The sequence below is a fragment of the Caretta caretta genome, chromosome 9, assembly GCF_965140235.1.
Source record: "Caretta caretta isolate rCarCar2 chromosome 9, rCarCar1.hap1, whole genome shotgun sequence".
Lineage (NCBI taxonomy): Eukaryota > Metazoa > Chordata > Testudines > Cheloniidae > Caretta > Caretta caretta.
In genome coordinates, this window is record NC_134214.1 from 7,137,638 (window position 1) to 7,159,567 (window position 21,930).

At 40.8% G+C, this 21,930-nt stretch overlaps 1 protein-coding gene across 3 annotated transcripts in view; it reads left to right on the forward strand.

Moving 5' to 3' along the window:
- Positions 1 to 21,930, forward strand: part of DIS3L2 (DIS3 like 3'-5' exoribonuclease 2) — a 282,912-nt gene that overhangs the window by 137,195 nt on the left and 123,787 nt on the right. For all 3 annotated transcript variants that reach the window (XM_048863668.2, XM_048863662.2, XM_048863667.2), the window contains 2 exons: positions 1,244 to 1,323; positions 19,398 to 19,510. In XM_048863668.2, the coding sequence (XP_048719625.2) occupies positions 1,244 to 1,323; positions 19,398 to 19,510 (193 nt within the window). The remainder of the gene's footprint in view (positions 1 to 1,243; positions 1,324 to 19,397; positions 19,511 to 21,930) is intronic.

Here is a 21,930-nt window from a genome sequence, read left to right on the forward strand (position 1 = left end):
CACTAGTCTCGCTATAGCATGTATGACTGCATAAACCACTTTACAGTACAGTGTCTGTTAACTTGACTAAGGACTGAACTGAGACCAAACAAACAGTGTCACTTGATTTCACTCTGTGATCTTTCAGCTTGGGTCTTAAACGTTTTGCAGACTCTATTTTGCTCTAACTTTGTCCATGGCATTAGAGAGGATGTGGCATCTGGCTTTATTCAGGACTTAACAGCAGAGATGAAGGTTATTCATGTTCAATTTAGTTTTACTAGCTGGTGACAATCTCCTTTTACTCAACTCGGGTGCAGTACTTAAAGAAATACAGGTTCCCAGCATGCTGAGAATTCAGAGCACTTACATATGCTGTGTTTGGAATATATCTGCAGATTTGTATTTTCTACAGGCAACATACAGCTTTGCCAGTGGGCTCCTGAAAGCTCCAGGATTTTATGTGGAGACTAGTCTGTTTCCATCAACTTTTCATAATTCCATTATGGCCATTGAGTCTTTCATTTTTATTCCCACTTGCTCTGTACTTTCTGTTAACAAATAGCTAAGGAAAACCTTCAAAATTCTACTAGCCCCAGGAGAATTAAATACCATTCTTTTTTATTATTATTTGTGAGAAGTAGAGTACATGAGCAGATTTGTGTCAGGGCTAGTCAATTTTGAAAGGCTGGATATGTTCAAGTGCTGCGAGCTCCTCCATTCACGTACCCTCACTCTCTTCCGTCCCTGCCAAATACTTGGAATGTCTCCTGCTCCATTGTACTCCCTGTCTTCAGATGACTTACTCCAGTATCAAGTCACGATGCCAAAGTTCGCTATTTGTAAACACTGTTTAAAAAAAAGTAATGTATAAAATTGTCATAGTTTTGTGTCCTACTTTGTCAAAAAGGAGTTGGGGCAGGAAGGACTTTTCACCCCCATGGAAGACAGCAGAACTTTGCGGTATGGATTGTGTACTTTTGTGGAAGAAAATTGATAATTAGATGGGAAAGCTGTAAAACAAACAGTTCCAAGGGGGGAAAATGTCACACAAGTCAGCATCCTCTAATTGTTCCATTATTCCAAATGCCTTTTTCTGAGGGATGCTGGATTTCTGAAGGTGGAGAAACAATTAGATTGGAAGATGTGATATGTTTCAATGGCTTTACTCCTGAAAACTTCACTGTTGGCTGGGCTTTTCTGGTGGGCTGCGTGTCTGGTGCAAAACAAAAAAAGATGTTAAGTTCCCTTTTTTCGTTGATAGGAAAGAATGTATCTTCACCATTGATCCATCAACTGCCAGGGACCTTGATGATGCCTTGTCCTGCAAACAACTTCCTGATGGTATGACATGTATCTTACAAAATACTCTCCCAGTGTTTATTTTTAGCATTTGGCACACACATTCATGTTTAATTTTCCATGCAGATCTGTTCTTCTTAAATGTGAGTAGAGTATTAAAGAAGTTTTATTTTCTTCTTTTAATTGCCCTCAAAGCAGAACTCTTTAAACTGTATTCTTAACTCTTGGCATGGGTATATACGGAACCAACATGACTGTCATAATAAGAGATGTAACTTCATCTGAGTTGTATCTGTCTTCGGTCGTCGTGGGAGTTATATCTGCCTGCCTCATTTGGGTTTTAAGTTTTAGTAGAACTGCATGATCTGGGATACGCTGTACCTGGATAAAAGAACATGATACCTTTTTCAAGGTCCTTCTTGGCTGAAATTCCCTCTTGGTATTTAGTGCGGGAAAACTTGTAATACTTATATGAGCAGTTTGTACCTCTTGAACTTGCATTTCACTTTTGCCTTTTAAGTTTTCTGTTTTGCCTAGTCTCGACTTGAAACTATTATACGGTAGAACCTCAGAGTCGCGAGCACCAGAGTTACTAAGTGACCAGTCAACCACACGCTTCATTTGGAACCGGAAGTAAACAATCAGGCAGCAGCAGAGATGGAAAAAAAAAAGAAAAGGAAATACAGTACAGTACTGTGTTAAATGTAAACTACTAAAAAAATAAAGGGAAAGCAGCATTTTTCTTCTGCATAGTAAAGTTTTGAAAGCTGTATTAAGTCAATGTTCAGTTGTAAACTTTTGAAAGAACCACCATCATGTCTTGTTCAGAGTTCCACACATTTCAGAGTTACGTACAACCTCCATTCCCGAGGTGTTCGTAACTCTGAGGTTCTCCTGTACAGTAAACCTGCAGAACAAAACGTTCCATTTGCCAAATCCTGCAGATTTGAATTTTAGAGCTTTCCATTTGAATACCTGCACTGCCAGACAAGTAGTGGGTGGACTTGAGAGAGTTCTGTTTAATTCAGAAAAGCTTCCGTAGTGCGTTTGATTTAGAAATATGGCATGATGATCACATTCATACTAATGCAGATAATAAAGTCTCTATATTGTTTCTTTGAGATCATCTGATGTGATCATCCTGTGATGATTCACAGTAACGAAGGTTAGAGACATGATTCCAAAAAAGGTTGTTGGCAGTTGTGTCTCCCACGAAGGTTTTTTGTTTGCTTTTGAGTAACACAGCCAATAAATTCTCCTGTCATTCAGACCAAGGTACAGTGTATTATAACAGGGCAATAAAACAGAGATACAAGATCACAGATGAAAGGAAATGTGAGGCCAGTAAAATTATTTTTAATTATATTGTATGCTAGCAGTTCTGAAGCAAAGTTAAATAACAATATTGTCTTACTACCAGTCTGCACAAAACACAAGCAGATTTTTTAAATAGTCTTCAAAAAGTCCAGACTCTCTTCTGTTAACACTATTGCTTCATTGTCTTTTGAACCATCTGTAAATTTATAGTGAAACTGCAAATTTCAGTCCATTCAGAACTAAAATGTGAAACTCTGAGCACTTTTGTATTGAGACTGTATTGATCAGATTTGTAAGGATTTTAAAAGCAACTGCTCCATTGAGCCATTCAATGTAATAGCTCCTGGTTTACATGTTTGCATATTTCCCTCATCCATAAGATGTTCAGGAGAGGCATTTAAGGGGAATATCTACCTAGACTGGAATTTCTTCTTCTCAGGGAAAGTCCGCAGATCCATTCCAACGGGTCTTGTACCTGCTTGCAGCTTGGTACACGACCCATCAGTCACGTCAGGCTGGGAGTGGCCCTACTATTGAGGATGGATAAGGAACTGATTAAAGGGGATACTACAGTGGTTCAGACTTGGTGGAGTTCCTCAGGGATCGGTCTTGGAACCAATCTTATTTAGAAAGCTCTGCTTCCAGTGCAGCATGTCTGGTCTGGGCAGGCATAACAGCTGGCTACACAGGAAACGGATGGGACCAGGAGAGTGGTGTTTACAGCCCAAGCTCCATGAGTAGAGTAGGGGGGTGGGTCCCCTATCCATCAGTGGACCTATTTGCATCCAGGATCCAGTGAAATTACTGATGTCTTATTCCAGATGAAGAAAACAGTAGGCCACAGCTTCAGTCATGCTCTGTCTTCCATGGCCAAAAGCTGATTGTTTCTTTCAGTTCACAATGTTCTCCAGTACAATCACATTTTTAAAAAATCAGAATTGAGGAAGGTGGCCTTACATTGTCCAAGGTGGTCCCAGTTCTTGTAGCCAATATAGGTGGCCACCACTGCTCAGTGCAGTGCCCAGAGAAATTAAATTTAGCTACATGATATTTAAGAGGGACCTATTAAATTAGGGGATTTGGATGTGTTTTTAACACATCTGTATTCCACAGGTGGCATCCTCAAGGGGCCGGGCTATAGGTAAGGCCTAGTGCTAAATCATGATCATGGGTATTTACAGTCAAGGCAAACAACATATATATACTTATATATATGCTTATTGTTATTGAAGGTCTTACAGTAAAGTCTTAATATGAGCCTAAATCAGACTCTAAAATCCAAGTGGTAGCTATTTCCAGCTCACCAGAGACACCAAGCAGGAGCCAGATTGTCCTCTAATCCAGACATAAGCTTTCTAAGAGCTGCCTCGCTTTTCAACTGTACGTCAATGAGAGCTCCATTTGGGAGCTAACTCTTGTACAGCGTGCCCAGACGAAGCACCCCTTTGATTCCTTGTCAGGAGTGCCCTGAGAATTTCTCTCTTTAAGGGATCTCATCCTGGTTGCAATTACTTGAGCAAGTGTCTTTTTCAGTTGTGCAAGTCTTATCCGGGAACAGCAGACCTGTCTCTCGCATGAGGGCAAAGTTTTGCTGAGAGTTAACGCCGCTTTTGTTCCAAAAATAAACCTGATTATAAGAAATTTTTTTTCATCTTTTTTTGTCCATATGTGAAAAAATTTAAAAACACATCTGGCATATTCTTGACATCAGGAGAGCTCTAAAAATCACTATTGAATGCAGAACCCAATTCAGAAAATCTCTCTGGTGGTCTGTATCACCCATCATAAATAATAATTAAAAAAAAAAAACAAACACTTGCCAAGGCTTTGGTTATTGGATGGCTAAATTGATGCTTTCTAAGGCTAGAAGCCCTCTCTCCCCTTGAACATTTGGGTTAATTTATTCAGAGCCATGAAAGCTTCCCAGCCTGAAGGATCTTATGCAACATACAAAGGGAGACATAGGGTTGTAAGTTTCACAACTGAAACCTGCAGACTTGGTTAGTTCCTGTCAGTGGAGGGAGACTTCTGTGTACTATGCTCACTCAGTAATTAATATATATGATTCATCTATTTCTGCGGGAGAGCCCACAGATCCATTACAATGAGAGATGCCCTCAGGGGAGGAGACAAAGAATGAATGAGGAGATTTTTGTAAATGCATATTTACTGCAGAATCTCATGGCAAAATTAGGCAACAGTTGGGAGCTTTTCTAGGATGTATGTCAGGAAATGCACTAGTTCAGTTCTGGGATCATCTTATGTTGGAAGCTGCCTTTGATTAACTGTCATGCTCCTCATTAATGATACCAAGAAACATAGAGGTAAACATGCTGTTCACCTCGATATATGTTTATTTTTAAAACAATCTGCCCCAATAGTTCTAAAGTTGTTACACAAATCATTTTATTTCCATACTATACTTCGTTTAGATGGTTGACAACACTTACAGAGTAGGAGACAAATCTGAATTGCAGTTAGAGCTCTGTGAATGATGTAGAAAATGTTCAGTGAATAACTGAGTTCTTAAACAAATTCATTTTCTTTGTATTTGTAGTCTCTTTGCTGGCTGCCAGTAATCTCATTCACTAGGCTATGTGCAGAAAGCATCAATGTGTATCAGAACAATTAAGTTCAAGCAAATATTGCAGAATGTTCATGGAAAGCAAACTTTGAACTTACAGTCATCAAAATTTTCACCAGAAAAGAGAACCTAAGAGTGATTTTCATCCAGTCATGGAACAGAAGCATAGCATGTGACTAATATGTCCAGTAAAACTGCTCAAATTTCAAATATTCGCCGTGCTGTTTGTGGGAATTATATGTAGACATTGTCAGGCAGATTTCCATGAACATATCACAGTCAGGTCAGTTGCACATGTTTTTTGGCTACTTGCTAGTGGAAACAGTTGATATTTGACAAATTTAAAGGCAAACAATTTCCTCCTCCGAAATTCCATGGACTGTGGTAGGAAATAATTAGCGGAAGAGTATCAGTATATTTTAGGGTATGCTGCTAGTGGGTTGTCTATTCTCTATGTGCATTTTGTGACTCCAATTTTGAAGTGATGTTGTTGACCATGTTTGCAGAGCTGCTGTGTAACATCCCTACTAGAACCCACTAAATCACATTACCTGCATCATTTCACATGGTGATTGAAAACCACCTCAGGTCCAGTGGAACTTCTTCCCCTCTCCTCAGCTCCATGTTGTTTTACAAAATGTAGTTGTTGTTGTTGTTACTGAGAGAAAAATTCCTTAACTTAAGGCTGAATCAGAGCAGAATGTATCTAAACGTATTGTCACCATGGTTCCCCCTTGGTCTTCTCCCCATGACATTGGTGGGCTGTATTTTGGAGCAGGGGGTCCCACATAGACACATTCACCAGATCTCCTGGGTTTTATCTTTGTAACCTTTCCAAGTTCTGTCCGTCCCTTTCCATCCTCTCTGCAAACCTCTTTCCCAGGTCTGTCATCTCATCCCTTGACTTCCTCCTCTTTCGCCTTCCTGACACCGAAGCCTCCCATCTAGTGCCTGCCAGACTCAGATGTGTAATTGCAGCCGTACTCACCCTTCCGTAACACCCCTTCCCTGGCTCCCAATGGCCTCTCCAATCAAGCTTGTGTCACTTGTACTTGCCGTCACTGCCCTCCATATCTTCTTAGTCTCCCTTCTCCTGTCTTCTTTTGCCTCCCTTCATGCAGCTTTTTTTGGATGATCCATTCCTCATCCCCACTTCTGTGATATCTTTTATCCTGTCCTCTATTCCTGAACTGCCCTTCTTCCTTATGAACTGTAGTGACTTATGGGTTGAATAAATCATTTAAAACCCCTTGTAACCCTCAATACATGTTCACTAACATCTTAAGTGGCCAGACGTTCATCTTGTCTTTCAGTCCTTGTTGTTTGCCTGTAACCTGCACTGCAAACTCTTTGGGGCAGGAGCTTAGTTTTCATTTTGTGAAGTGTCTTGGCACTTCTGTACTGCTTTATAAGACCTAAATAATAATACTCTGGTCTCCCTTTTATCCAGCTTTGTCTCTCCTAGCTACTTGGTAGCTTTTGCTTAAATCTTCCCTGAGCTGGCAATACAATAATAGATCTTTCAACTACTCCATTTGGATCCTATAGCACACCAAGCAGCAACCTTCTTGGAGTAACGTGCTTAGAATAAACACTAAAATCCTGAATGGTGTTGGAACAAAAGTTATATTCTTTAAGTGTGGCACTTTCTTCCTTCCTTTTGGGAAAGGTGTTTAAGAGAAACAGACACCTGATGTGGATTGGAGAGAAAATGATGGAAACCACACATCAGTACGTGAGTCTAATGCAAAACTGCCATACATTGCAATTTACGTAGGAAAAGGTTTTTGCAGGAGTCAAATTAAAAAAAAAAAAAAATCCCACTTCGACATGTAAGCAGTGGGATTTTGGGGAACAGGCAAGCAGTTTTTCCTTGGGTATCTGATGTGATTAGTTAACACAACTCAATGTTACCAGCTGATTAACCCAGTGGTTTCTTGTTTGGGAACTGAACTCTGTTATTTCACTGGGAAAGTGAAAGAGACATGTTACAATGATTAGAAACAGGTACATTTCCCTGGGTTTCCACTGAGTGCTTGTGGTTACAAATTCTTTGCAATATGCCGTGTATATTCAGGTCTGTCTCAAATACAGATGTCTACTGTGTGTGTTCCCGTGTAATACTAGATAGATTGCACTTCTCATAGAGTATTTTACATACTTGTTGTTTTAAATGAAAATGTCGATTGTCCCTACATTAGCAGGCATCACCTCTAATTTTTCAAGGCTAGAGTGGAATGGAATCATGGAGAGCTAGATTGTGTCTCCCTTCAAATCATTGAGACTCCCCATGTTGTAAGGTACTGTTTGGTAGGAGTAAGGGTATTGCAACCTGGGCCCAAATAAATGGTGGTTCAAGAGAAAATATACTGTTCCCAATACAGTAGAACCTCAGCGTTATGATCATCTCAGAAATGGCGGTTGTACGTAAGGCTGAAACGTGTATAACTCTGGACAAAACGTGATGGTGGTTCTTTCAGAAGTTTACTACTGAACATTGACTTACTACAGCTTTGAAACTTCACTATGCAGAAGAAAAATTCTGCTTTTAACCATCTTAGTTTAAATGAAACAGGCACAGAAAGAGTTTCCTTACCTTGTCAAATCTTTTTAAACGTCCCCTTTATTTTTTTTTAGTAGTTTACGTTTAACACAATACAGTACTGTATTTGCTCCCCTGGTCTCTGCTGCTGCCTGATTGTGTACTTCCGGTTCCAAAGGAGGTGTGTGGTTGACCGGTCAGTTTGTAACTCTGGTGTTCGTAACTCTGAGGTTCTACTGTACCTGGATAGTTTTGGTAGAGAAGCACAGGATGTAAGCTAATAGAGAATGGAAATACGGCCTGTTTTGGGGTAGCAGTTCTTAGACTCTAACTATAATTTTGTTGCTTGCATTTATTTAAAAGCAAGTTTTCATGAAGATGAAGGGAAAGCTTAAATTGTTGAACATGTGCACGATTCACTACAAGAAATCCTTCTTCTATAGATTGCATGACAACGTTGCATGGTGCTGTTGACTGTTTAAAAAAGACTCTGTTTCTATTCCAGAAGGCTTAAAATTCTAATATGGACAATGTGAATTAGAGAGCATGCGTACAGTACTTGCACTTGGTTACGCAAGCAGCAGCATAGCCATTTAATAATGGTCATTTTGTTTGTTCTTGCCATGAGAATGAGCTCTCCAATCAAAGTTACAACCTGGATCTGGGTAAATAACTTAATAAATTCAGGACATGGGACAAGTCCCAAAGGTTTAGGGGTACAGACTTTCATGTACCAGTGGATCTTCTTATCCATTTATGGGTATGGGGTAAAAAATAAGCTTCAATTAAATAGTCAAGAAAACACCAAAAAGCAAGTATTGAAGTCTATGCAGTTCAGGAGTCTAGTAATTGGATAAAGGGCCTCAGAGTGCTTTTTGTATACTCCTTTTGGAGACATCCTACCTGGGATTTCCATTCTTTGCAAAGGGCCTTGAAGGCCAGATGCCTGAAGTGTCCATGAAGAAAAACTTCAAATCATCGGCAGCGCACAGGAAAATCTAGTGGAAATGGGGCTTTGTCAGTGAACAGATGGGAGCATCAGTACCTATTGTCATAAACTGGTTTAGAAGCAACCGATGCCCTAGTGACCAAAGGGCTCCTGCAATGCTGTGCTTGCCTGTCTCAGGAATGTGACATGGTATCACAGGCAGCTGGTTCAAAATTCAGCAGCAAGACTTGTCACAGAAGCTGAAAGTTCACAGGACATCCCCAGTGCTTCAAAGGTGTACACTGCTTTCCTGTTAAAGAACTGCACTTCATGCATTCTCCGTACCCCAGGAATGACTGCTGCTCATCGAGAGCTTTCCATCTGCCTCTCAGAACTTGCCCTTCAGAGCTGGGAAATGTTGTGGAATTCGTTCTTAGCGGAGATTTTAAATGTCAAGTCTGCCCCTAGTATTTAAATCTAAACTTAAATGATTTGGCTTAAGATTTTTGGCATATAAAACCAGGGCTTTCTAATGCATTGTTTGTAAAGTGCCAGGAGAAGCCTTGTTATGAAGGTATACTACAAACTTAGTTTTGCAGTATAAAAGGTGGCTTTTAAACCCTATTATGGAGTGGTTTTAGAACATTGGATGTTTAATTTATTAGCTGCTGTAGACAAAGACCGTATGTGGTTCTATGACAGACCTTCTTACAGCATTTAATTTACTAATAGATGGAGTTAGTCTCCTCCTCATAACTCTAAAACTATTTGAAGAACTGGTGATACATCCATGGAAATTCTGGAAAATGTTCCACTTAGAAGCACTTTAGCTCCAATCTCATATTTCTGCTTTTCGTCTTCACTTGTTCTTTTATTGCTAAGGCTGTGTCATGAGAACATCTACTTCTGTTTTTATCCCCACCTGAAGCCAATTGTAATCCTGTTTGTAAAACTGCAGTCACTTCCACGGTGCTCAGTTGATGTCAGAGGGCTAAATAACCTCAGGGTTAGCGTAGAAGGACTCTAAAATGCAAGTACTTTTGTCATGCAAGTGATCTTAGAGATAAATAGAAGAGAGGTCGGGCTGTGCTGCAGAAATCCGTGCTGGATTTGTGTGACTACACATGCCTTTTGTTGCTATGGTGTTATAAACGCCTTTATGCCAAATCATTTAAGTTTAGATACCAGTACAACTGCATCCACACTAAGGAACTGTTACTGTTTTAACTTCATCAGTTTCTAAACTGCTATAGTTAAAGCGATACACAAGCTGTGTATAAATCAACCATTAGTGACCAATGCTGTGGATGCACAAGGAGGAAGGGAATACAGTTCTCACTCTTCGAGCAATATTGAAGTAACCGGAATAAAAAGGGGTATGAAAAAAGCCTTTTAATCACTGAAGATGAGTGAAAATGATTCACTGAAGATTATTAAAAAGTCATAGATGAGTGTGAATGAACACAGTACACCCAAGGACCAGCTCTGTTGAATTACGAGGGACTGTTTTCATGCAGGCATTTTTCAGAGTAAACCAGCCCTGTAAGAGCAAAGCAAGCAGGAGTTATTCACAGGTTGGTGTTCGGTGCCCTCACTAATCACACTGGTGATATTAAAAAAATGTTAATTTATAGCTTATTTTTCTCCCTTTCTGTGCAATCCTCTTGGAACGTCCTGGTTCTCAGAAGAGATTCTTGAATGCATTGTTCCATGCATTGCTCATGTCATTGGCTGTCCTGATACATTCTCACATATTTTCAGAAAAACAGGAAGTATAAAGACTTTCAAAGTGGGAGAAAACAACATTTTAAGATGACACATCTTTCTTTGCTGGTTCCCTACCCATCCTTTGTTTGTCTTGTCTGTTTAGTTTTGTAAGCTCTTTGGGGCAGAGACTACCTGCTTGTTGCTAGCTCATAATTGTATTGTGCGTCTGGCAATATTTGTTTAAAGCCCCAGCTCCTGGATTTGTGTGACTAAGTGAGAATCTCAGTTTTTAGTTTTTTTAAATAAGTTTCTAGCCCTCATAGATGCAAAAAAAAAAGGTTGCAAACATGAATCCTGAAGGCTATGATGCCAGAAAACAAAACTAACGTAAAATTATTTGTAAAAACCTTTTATTTTTAAGCAAATCTCATGATTTTGAGGGCTTGATTAATGAATTTTGAATGCTTGAGGTTGGAAATATTGCTCTCTCTTACTATGGGTATGTACAGTGCCTAGCAGATTTGGGACCCAGTCTCAGCTGAGGCCTCTTGATGCTACCGTAGTAAAAATAATGAATAATTAATCATCTTGTAGAATTGTGGAGAGAAGCTCACGTGCCTTGAAGACTTCAGCAAGGCTATTACTGAAAGGAGAGGTCTCTTTATGGGATGGAAGCAGGAGAGTTGTACCTATCGTGGCAGGTGCTGGGGAGCCTTTGTAACTCTGATCTACGTTCGAGAGGTTTGGAATGGAACCTCCCCTGAAGCTGACACCTGCTGAGAAGCTTGTTGGCACATGGCACCACATCTGTATCTTTGCCATGTAGTGTTGTACACTATGTATGCATAGTCAGTTCTTGTCTCTTTTCAGAGAAACTCCCTACCCCTCAGCTCTGCGGTTTCCAGAAATGAAGATATAAGAGATCTTTTTAGAAAGTAACTTTCAAGACGATGATTGTGTGAAAAGGCTAACTTAGCTCCACACTTACTCATCCACTAACCCAAGACATGGGATTGTTTTTATTGCCAAAAGTTTTTCTTCAAGTTTTATGTCAAAGGAGCTGATAACAGGAGAGTTTAGTGAGAGAGGAAAAATATTAATGACTGAAAATATGTGTAGCTGTACTTCAGAAGGCTGGACCAGCATCATGTACCATTAAAAGGTTTAGAGTTTCTTGGTAAACAAGGCAATAGGTTCATGCCAAGTTGCAATGTGGTTTCAGAAACCAAAATGGCCACAGGGCATGCAAGTAAGGTTTAAGCATTTTCCTCTCATTATTTTAAAATAAATGAAATAAAACACATCTTTTGTTTGAACAATAGCTTTGTGTTCTGGGGTAGAAAAGTGACCTCAGCTGACAAATAAAAGCTATTCCTTTTGTCTTTGAGCTTGAAAGCAGTCTAAATAAAAAGAACAGGAGTACTTGTGGCACCTTAGAGACTAACAAATTTATTAGAGCATAAGCTTTCATGGGCTACAGCCCACTTCATCGGATGCATAGAATGAAACATATAGTAAGAAGATATATATATATATACACATACAGAGAAGGTGGAAGTTGCCATGCAAACTGTAAGAGGCTAATTAATTAAGATGAGCTATTATCAGCAGGAGAAAAAAACTTTTGTAGTGATAATCAAGATGGCCCATTTAGACAGTTGACAAGAAGGTGTGAGGATACTTAACATAGGGAAATAGAAAAGGAGTACTTGTAGCACCTTAGAGACTAACCAATTTATTTGAGCATGAGCTTTCGTGAGCTACAGCTCACTTCATCAGATGCATACCGTGGAAACTGCAGCAGACTTTATATACACACAGAGATCATGAAACAATACCTCCTCCCACCCCACTGTCCTGCTGGTAATAGCTTATCTAAAGTGATCATCAGGTGGGCCATTTCCAGCACAAATCCAGGTTTTCTCACCCTCCACCCCCCCACACAAATTCACTCTCCTGCTGGTGCTAGCCCATCCAAAGTGACAACTCTTTACATAATCAAGTCGGGCTATTTCCTGCATAGATCCAGGTTTTCTCACATCCCCCCCCACCCCCATACACACACAAACTCACTCTCCTGCTGGTAATAGCTCATCTAAACTGACCACTCTCCAAGTTTAAATCCAAGTTAAACCAGAACATCTGGGGGGGAGGGGGGGTAGGAAAAAACAAGAGGAAACAGGCTACCTTGCATAATGACTTAGCCACTCCCAGTCTCTATTTAAGCCTAAATTAATAGTATCCAATTTGCAAATGAATTCCAATTCAGCAGTTTCTCGCTGGAGTCTGGATTTGAAGTTTTTTTGTTTTAAGATAGCGACCTTCATGTCTGTGATTGCGTGACCAGAGAGATTGAAGTGTTCTCCGACTGGTTTATGAATGTTATAATTCTTGACATCTGATTTGTGTCCATTTATTCTTTTACGTAGAGACTGTCCAGTTTGACCAATGTACATGGCAGAGGGGCATTGCTGGCACATGATGGCATATATCACATTGGTGGATGTGCAGGTGAACGAGCCTCTGATAGTGTGGCTGATGTTATTAGCCCCCAACTAAAACCCCTCCAACGCATTATTAAGGATCTACAACCTATCCTAAAGGATGACCCAACACTCTCACAAGTCTTGGGAGACAGGCCAGTCCTTGCCTACAGACAGCCCCGCAACCTGAAGCAAATACTCACCAACAACCACATACCACACGACAGAACCACTAACCCAGGAACTTATCCTTGCAACAAAGCCCGTTGCCAATTGTGCCCACATATCTATTCAGGGGACACCATCACGGGGCCTAATAACATCAGCCACACTATCAGAGGCTCGTTCACCTGCACATCCACCAATGTGATACTGGTCTGTCTCCCAAGAGCTGTGAGAGTGAGGGATCATTTTTCAGGATAGGTTGTAAATCTTTGATGATGCACTGGAGAAGTTTTAGTTGGAGGTTGAAGGTGACAGCTAGTGGTGTTCTGTTATTTTCTTTTGTTGGGCCTGTCCTGTAGTAGGTGACTTCTGGGTACTCTTCTGGCTCTGTCAGTCTCGATAGAGATCTTGTAGGTGTTTGTCTTTGTCTGAGGGATTGGAGCAAATGCGGTAGTACAGCTTGGCTGTAGACAATGGATCGTGTGGTGTGTCCTGGATGGAAGCTGGAGGCATGTAGGTAAGTATAGCGGTCAGTACATTTCTGGTATAGGGTGGTGTTTATGTGACCATCGCTTATTAGCACCGTAGTGTCCAGGAATTGGATCTCTTGTGTGGACTGGTCCAGGCTGAGGTTGATGGTGGGATGGAAATTGTTGAAATCATGGTGGAATTCCTCAAGGGCTTCTTTTCCATGGGTCCAGATGATGAAGATGTCATCAATGTAGTGCAAGTAGAATAGGGGTATTAGGGAACAAGAGCTACGGAAGCGTTGTAGCCCACAAAAGCTTATGCTCTAATAAATTTGTTAGTCTCTAAGGTGCCACAAGTACCTTTTTGCGGATACAGACTTAACATGGCTGCTACTCTGAAACCGGCCTAAATAACTTATTCTGTGGTGGGCAGTTTTTTACAACTGCTTTTCTTCCACCATATATCCAAGCCAGGCACTTGAGTGTGTATGAAACTTGGAGGTACCCATATAATCCTCGTTTGCTCTTCTTTGGTGACCATAGGCTACCGTGATGGTCTTGCTGCTGCCTAAAATAAGTAAATGTGTCACCAGTCCTAACGCATCTTGTTGCATCCATTGCGTGAGGATTCCCTGAGGCAGGCACTTCATGGTAATAGTGCATGTTAAAGCACCATGAATGCCCCTGGTGCTAGAGATGTTTAGTGATAACGAGTGCCAGTCATTTTCCCATGACTCAGTGCAATACTCAGGCAGCTTGCCCGAGCCACCCCCCATGCCACTGTGGTCACACCGCAATTCTTAGCGCGCTACCTTGAGCAGAGCTAGCATGTGTCTGTCTGCTCGCACGTGGATGCGTCCTCCCAGGGCTGCGTAGATGTACCTTAAGTGCTAACCTGATGCCATATAACCCAGAGGTAGGATTTGTATTGGGTACTATTTTTACTAATACCAAGTCCTCCCGGTCCCCCTACCTCTATTTGTTCCATCCACCTGTTGCATCTTGTCCTCGTTCTGGAATGGGAGCTCTCTTTGTGGCAGGGACTGTCTTTTACTTCTCTAAAAAGAAAAGGAGTACTTGTGGCACCTTAGAGACTAACCAGTCTCTAAGGTGCCACAAGTACTCCTTTTCTTTTTGCGAATACAGACTAACACGGCTGTTACTCTGAAACCTTTTACTTCTCTGTGCAGCACCTACCACAATGAGACCCTAATTCTTGCTTGGGGCCCCTACGCTTCTGTAGTTTTGACAGTAAGCAAACAACCATTAGTCTTGTGTCTTTGTTTCAGCCATACTCTTGTATTACATTTTCAGATGAACAGTGACAGAAGTTCTTAAGTCACCTTTTCTCCTGAACATGGTGGTGGTGGAGGAGGGGTAGAAACCGTGAGGAAGTGTACAAATTCTAAGGAATTGTCTTCTGCCACCTTATCTTCTTGATGTTTTGTTTTGAGTTTCGTGGCCATTAAATGTTTGCTTTTTCCTATACATTGTATGCCAAAACCTGTGTGATGTTAACTTGCTTGGTCGCCTTCTCTGAATATGAATATACTACCAGGGTGTTGTCTTACTTGCTGTTCCCATAAATAGAAACTTCAGCTTTCAAAGTCCTAGAACAAACACTTGACACACATCGCTGTGTTGGCAGTTCTTGCTGAGCACTTGCAGATTGAAAGAGCCTGTTCTCTTCTCTCCCCTCCTCCCCTCTTTAATCCTTTTTTCAATAATGAAGGGAAAAAACGTTCTTCAGACAGTTTTTGTTCAAGAAAGTGAGATCATCAGCAAAGAAGTCAAAACCAAGAGCTGGCTCTTACCTCTCCTGCGAGGTGACAAATGTAAATCGTTCACATTTGATGTCAGCATCTGATCAGCTTTGCATCCATACAACATCTGGGAGTGGGCTCAAATAAATTAGATTTTCAAATCAAAGAGTGAGCCCTCTATAAAACCAGTTAGAGCTGCGTGAAGCATTGTTGTTAGCTCTGTCATTTGTTAAACTTCGGTATGAGATCACACACTGTATTGTGGGAACTTGTAGATGGCGCAAGTCCATTATTTGTGTCTTATCCATCCGCTAAATTGTTGTTAAACTAGGAGTGAATTGTGTTGCTTGAAAAGCTTTGCTGTCATTCTGCAAGGTGAGAAACAGGATTGTTTTTCAGTCGCAGCACTTCTATGATTGCATGTAATCAGTGTGATGACCACAGCTACTGTTAATCTTGCAAAATATGTTAGCCTAAAGGAAGCTTTGCTGGGTGAGAGCAAGTCATTTGATCTGTTTCTACTTTGTAGAGCTCTGGATGGAAACGCCTCTTTGTTGGTGGGTCTTGCAATGCAGTTGCTGGATTTCAAGCAGTTCCTCTTTCTCCCTCCAATGTACATGACATAGTCTATATTCTCCAATCCATAGCATCTAGTAACCTAAATTTTGTCCAGCCCTAATCCCCCAATGCCAAAATGGCATTGTCAGAATGGGACTGAAGAATCTAGTTTTATCTCTGTTAAAGCTGATTAGTTTTAGATGAGATAAAACCATGAGGTCCTGACTGCTCTTGGCCATCAAAGATCCCATGGCACTTTTCACTGAATTAGGTGTTAGCTTTCAGCTCTTGCTTAGATTCCAAGCTGAATAGTCTGCCTGACTAAATTCCTATACGTTTATCACTGGGTGCAGTATTCTTCTCTACATCCAATCTTAAACTTCTGTTGAAGGTTGCTATGGCTTGAACACAAGTCTGTGTTGCTGTGCACTGCTGTAGTTGTATTGTATCTTTAGAGGTAGCTGCATTTCCGTGGTGAAGCAAGTCTGCATGGTTTGTAAAGCTTCTTTCTGAAGACAGGCTGCTCGAGAAACTCAGTCAGGATGGAGCATTGTATCCTGTGACTTGCAGCCTCCATTTGCTCTGAAATTGTCCTTCCTCATCAAACATGAAGGTGGATGTGGCTTCCTTGTAGAATGCAGTGGGCCGTATGTGGCCTGCACTGTGCTTATCCTTACTTTTCCCAGAGACCTCTGTTCTCAGGGATGACATGTTTTTTTCTGACCTCAGCATTTGTCCTTTTTTATAACTGAATGTGCTGGTCTCACTCGCCTTCCCTCTCTGCAGATTGCACACTCTTTTATCCTTAAGAAATAATGTCCATATTACAACCTTTCCTTTTGTGACACTGAAATGGAAATCATTTAGACAAAAGAAAATAATACCCACAAATCCGGAGGGGAATTCTGGGAAACCACATTATTCTGTCTACAAAGATCTTTCATTTTCCTAGCAAATAAACCAGAAGAAAACGATCGGTAGTTATTCCTGTGCAGCATTTGCTGAACAGATAAGTTTGGTATTTTGCCTAGGACATATTAAAAGTAGTGGCTTAAGAGAAGTCATATTGGCTGATTACAGAAATCTCTATACTGTATCTTAAAGTTCTCTGGGACTGGATTGGTGGGGAGGGGGGAATGAGTGAGTCATACTTTTAGCAACACAAACCTGAGAGCTGCCAGTGCACATTATATCAATATATGTAACAAAATATTTACTTAGGGTTTCCATTAAAAGTTCAAACGCAGAGGGTTCATATTGACCCCTGCTTTTAGAACCTCTGGTGGGAATCCTGAGTGAAATTTAACTCTGTTCAATGTGTTTTTATTGGCTGCCTTCATGTTTTATTATCTCATGTAATGAGATCTCTCTTGGTTTGTCGATTTTTCTGCTGAGGACAAAAAAGTTCACATATGTAACAGTGCGCATATGGAATTAAGGTGTCATTAAAGTCATGATGTAATGACCCCTTCTCCTTTTCCTTTGGTCAATATTTGCCTGTAGGGTCTATATGTTACAATATTGGCTTCAAAAGAAATCAGTATTTTTTTTTTTACCTTCTGAAAGTGTTGGCTTCAAATGCTCGTAATATTCAAACTGTTGTTCAAACTGTTGGTCTTACTGTCTAAGTACTTACTGTCTAAGTAGTTTCAGGCTTGGGCTCTTGATTCATGTAGAGCAGCTTTCAGGGCATCTGATAATATCACAACACAGCTGTAGGCTGCTTTCTGAGGTGAACCATGTGATTTTTAATCTACAGAAGTTTCTCCCAAGCTTTCTAATGACTTATGGAATTTGTTCCTCAGTGTGGGACGGGATTATTATACTCTCCCACTGCGGCCCATTGTATTTACTCTCTGCAGGCCACTTTAATGGAATACAGGTTAGCTGGACAAAGCTAAATTCCAGCATTCCCTCTTCCCTGTACTTTTCAGCTGCCTTCATATATGCTTAAGTATAACTTTCAGTTCCCAGCATATTAAACTCCAGCATCATCAGAAGAGTGTGCAGTCAGATATATTGCAGTGCTTAATTATTGTATGTATTTATTATCAAATTACACTTAAAATACAGACATTAGATGAGAACAATCATGCTATAGATTCATGCTTTATTTTTACACCTGCTTGCAAAACTGCCCTATAATGTGTTTTTTACAAGTACAGAGTTAGTGTAAATTGTATTAAATATATATATATATTTTAGATAAATATCTGTAATACAAACAAAGTCATTATCCAGGGTGAACCCTATTTAAAAACAAACAAACAAAAGCCTATTAACAATTGAGAGATCAATGGAATTAAAAATATTCTGCAGCTAATCACTGTAAATCTGTTCGCCCAGTTCTTCGTGAAAAAACAGATGACACTTGTAGTGTTCCTTGAAGGTCAACAAAGCAAGCTAAGGACGCCTGCTTCATGGTAAACACCTTGTGAGCAGCTCCTCTGACTTAGCAGCCCATTGCTTTAAATACCTCCTTTAATTGTAACCACAACAGCAGGGTTCTCAAACTGCAGGTTGGGACCCCTCAGGGGGTTGGGAGGTTATTAAGTGGGTGGTCACGAGCTGTCAGCCTCCACCCCAAACCTCACTTTTCACAAACCAGCATTTATAATGGTGTTAAATATATTAAAAAGTGTTTTTAATTTATAAGAGGGGTCGCACTCAGAGGCTTGCTATGTGAAAGGGGTCACCAGTACAAAAGTTTGAGAACCCCTGTGCAACAGTTTCATGCAAGAAGAGAGCTGGGCTTTCAGGTGTCCAGTGTCCTAAGCCAATTAGCGCTTCATGGGTCATAAACGGCAACCTACGCTGCACCGAGAAATGAAATGGAAACTTGTGCAGATCTCAGAGCTAACCATGTAATGTTCTTCCTGCTTGAAGTACTGCATAATAAGCCTGCAACTGCATTCTGTACTACCTTACATGTCTAGATGGTTTTCAGGTGAAGCCCATGTAGGTTGCTTTGCAGTGTCCTAATATCAAGGTAACAAAGGCCTGGATCATTGTAACAAGGTCCAGATTTGAAAGACATGGTCACACGCTTCTTACTAAGTGCATATCCACTTGCAGTAACGGGGCCATATCAGTACCTAGATAAAGAAAGAATTCTTAGTCCTAGACAAAACTCTAATGTGGCCCCCCAAATTGCAGTCTCTGCAGTGCACACTTCAACTTCAGATGAGGGTAATCAGAGTCTGCATCGTAGAATACAGCGCTTTTATCAGCCCCAGTCTTAGGGGCAACAATTACTGGCAGGTTTCAGCAATCAGATGAGAGAGAGACAAGAGTTTAGCGTGTCAGTTGCTAAATCAGTCAAAAGAATCTATATCTGGAAATGTAAAGACCTGTCTAAAGAGGAAAAATACTTGTGAATGTTGCGTGTTGTCATTTTTTTGTACATTTTCCTTGCTGTCTCGTTATCGATGGCTCTGTGCTAACTCCCAGAACTCATACCTCTTGAATAACTGCTCTGCCAAAAATGACCTGGCAGAAAGTCTAGTGATTGTAAAACTGTAGAAATTCTTCTTGAAAGGTGACTTTTGGAGGCAATTACTTCCCTCTAATACTATACTGATTTCCCGATGCAATTTCAGGAAACGTTGAAGTGGGTGTTCATATCGCAGATGTGAGTTACTTTGTTCTGGAAGGAACAGCGCTGGATCAAGTGGCCAGTGGAAGGGCAACTAGTGTGTATCTAGTGCAGAAGGTAAGAATGGCTATCTACTTCTTCTGAGACCTGTCTCCCTTTTGCCTTAAATTCACTATAAAGGATCATTATCAGAAGCAATGAAACAAACTTACGAGAAAGTAATTCTTCCTCTCTACTCCGTGCTGATTAGGCCTCAACTGGAGTATTGTGTCCAGTCTGGGCTCCACATTTCAGGAAGGATGTGGACAAATTGCAGAAAGTCCAGAGAAGAGCAACAAAAATGATTGAAGGTCTAGAAAACATGACCTATGAGGGAAGATTGACAAAAATTGGGTTTGTTTTGTCTGGAAAAGAGAAGACTGAGCGGGACATAACAGTTTTCAAGTACATAAAAGGCTGTTACAAGGAGGTGGGAGAAAAAGTGTTGTTCCTAACCTCTGAGGATAGGACAAGAAGCAATGGGCTTAAATTGCAGCAAGGGCAGTTTAGATTGGACATTAGGAAAAACTTCCTAACTGTTAGTGTGGTTAAGCACTGGAATAAATTGCCTCAGGAGGTTGTGGAATCTCCATCATTGCAGATTTTTCAGAGCAGGTTCGACAAACACCTGTCAGGGATAGTCTAGATAATACTTAGTCCTGCCATGAGTGCAGGTCGCTAGACTAGATGACCTCTCAAGGTCCCTTCCAGTCCTATGATTCTATGAAACTCAAACCATTACTCTAGTAAACCTACAAGAAACAAGCAAATCCAACACATGGATAACAAAGTTGTACAAAATCTCAGTACAGCCAAAGAAGGCGTTGCATGAAACAGGAATACACGATTTCACCGTGCAGTAAAATGTAATTAAAATTCAACAGGCATCGATCAAAGCAACCTAAGAAACAAATGCTACATTTTTAAAGTCAAACGTATTAATGCGTATATGCTGATTTTCAATTATTTGATGGGGTAAGTTTAGGAAGCTTCCAGGTCAAATCTGTATCATGGTGGTGTTCCCGATTTTCAGAGTTACATGTGCAAAAGTGCTTTCAGGCTACATTGAATATTACAGGCTCTTCTTGCATTGAAGGAAGCCATATAACCTTCTTTCTCCCAACCCACTGTGTAATCCTATAGCAGCAGCGACAGAAAGTGGAATATGAAGGGACAGCACAAGATTCATAAGAGCAGATTCTCGTCTTCCCTCCTGATCAGTTGGGCTACACCTTCCACTGTTGTTCCATGGATGTACCCAGCAGAAGGGGCATCTCTGGTTAACATTCTTCTGTTTAGTGTGTGTGGTCTGGAATGACCTTTCTCCCATCCCCTCCTTACCAGATTTGCTTATAATTCATAAGATGGCACATTCAAATCTCTGTGGGAGCTGGAAAGAGCATTGGAAACTAAAGATTTCTCCCATCAGTAAGCGTGAATCCATCCCTAATCTGTTACCCGGGGAAATTTACTCTTGTTGCACTTGTGTTATATCTGGCTGAGAGTGATTGGAAGTTGGGCCATAGTCTTTGACATCTTAGCATCTTGACCAGTGCTCTGACCTTTCGCTGTTGTTTGGACACTGTCTAGAAATATTTTTGAAGGTTTTAAAACTTTCCTGTGTCGGTAACACTTGCTTCTCCCTCACGAAATTGCTTCTGTAGTTTCCCACCCTCGTGCTGAGTCTGATGGTCCCGGAACACTGTAACACAGCTTACCCGTTAGAGGGTGTGTGTGTGTATTCACTTGTGCTTATAAAATGCCACATCTCAGTAACGATCCTCTGTTCTGTTTTGTCCACCAGCCACAGCAGATTCAGAGCTATTTCTCTGATGCTAATTGTGCAGTTATGTTGGTTTCAGTTTCTAGTTGTTTATTCTTAGTAGGTGATTTATAATTTATTTCCATAGCTTTTTAGTTTTAGTTGGATTAGTGAGAGGACCTAATTGAGGAGGAACCAAAGAAATCCATGGGCTTTTTAAGTGCTTATGGGCATGGGGATGCCACTTGGAATAGCAATTGGAACACTGTCTCTGTGGGTCCGTGCACAAGGGTTTCAAATGAATAAACTGTTTAGAATAGTTTTCTCATTGCAAGACACAGGGCACATAGGTGCTACAGTGTGAAACTGAAGGCACAGTTTGTCCAGAGAACTCCACTTATCAGTCAGCGACCATCCTATATAAAAAGTCTGAAAACAGAAATATTTTGATTTGGGAATGGTGCCTCCTGGGAGTTGTAGTTCGGGTGCCTCATGTTTCCATTCTCTTCTATGGGCTGGGCTTCCTGGTTGGACTAAATCTCCCATAATGCACCATGGTCTACTATGATGTGCTGCCTCGCCTTTCCAAGACCGTGGGAGTTGCTAGCCATGGTGTCATGGGAGGTATAGTCCTGCAGGAAGCCTCTCCTATAGAGGAGAATGGGGATATGAGGCAATCAAACTAAAACACCCGGGAGGCACTGTGGCAGCATTTATAAATCAAGATATTTTGCTT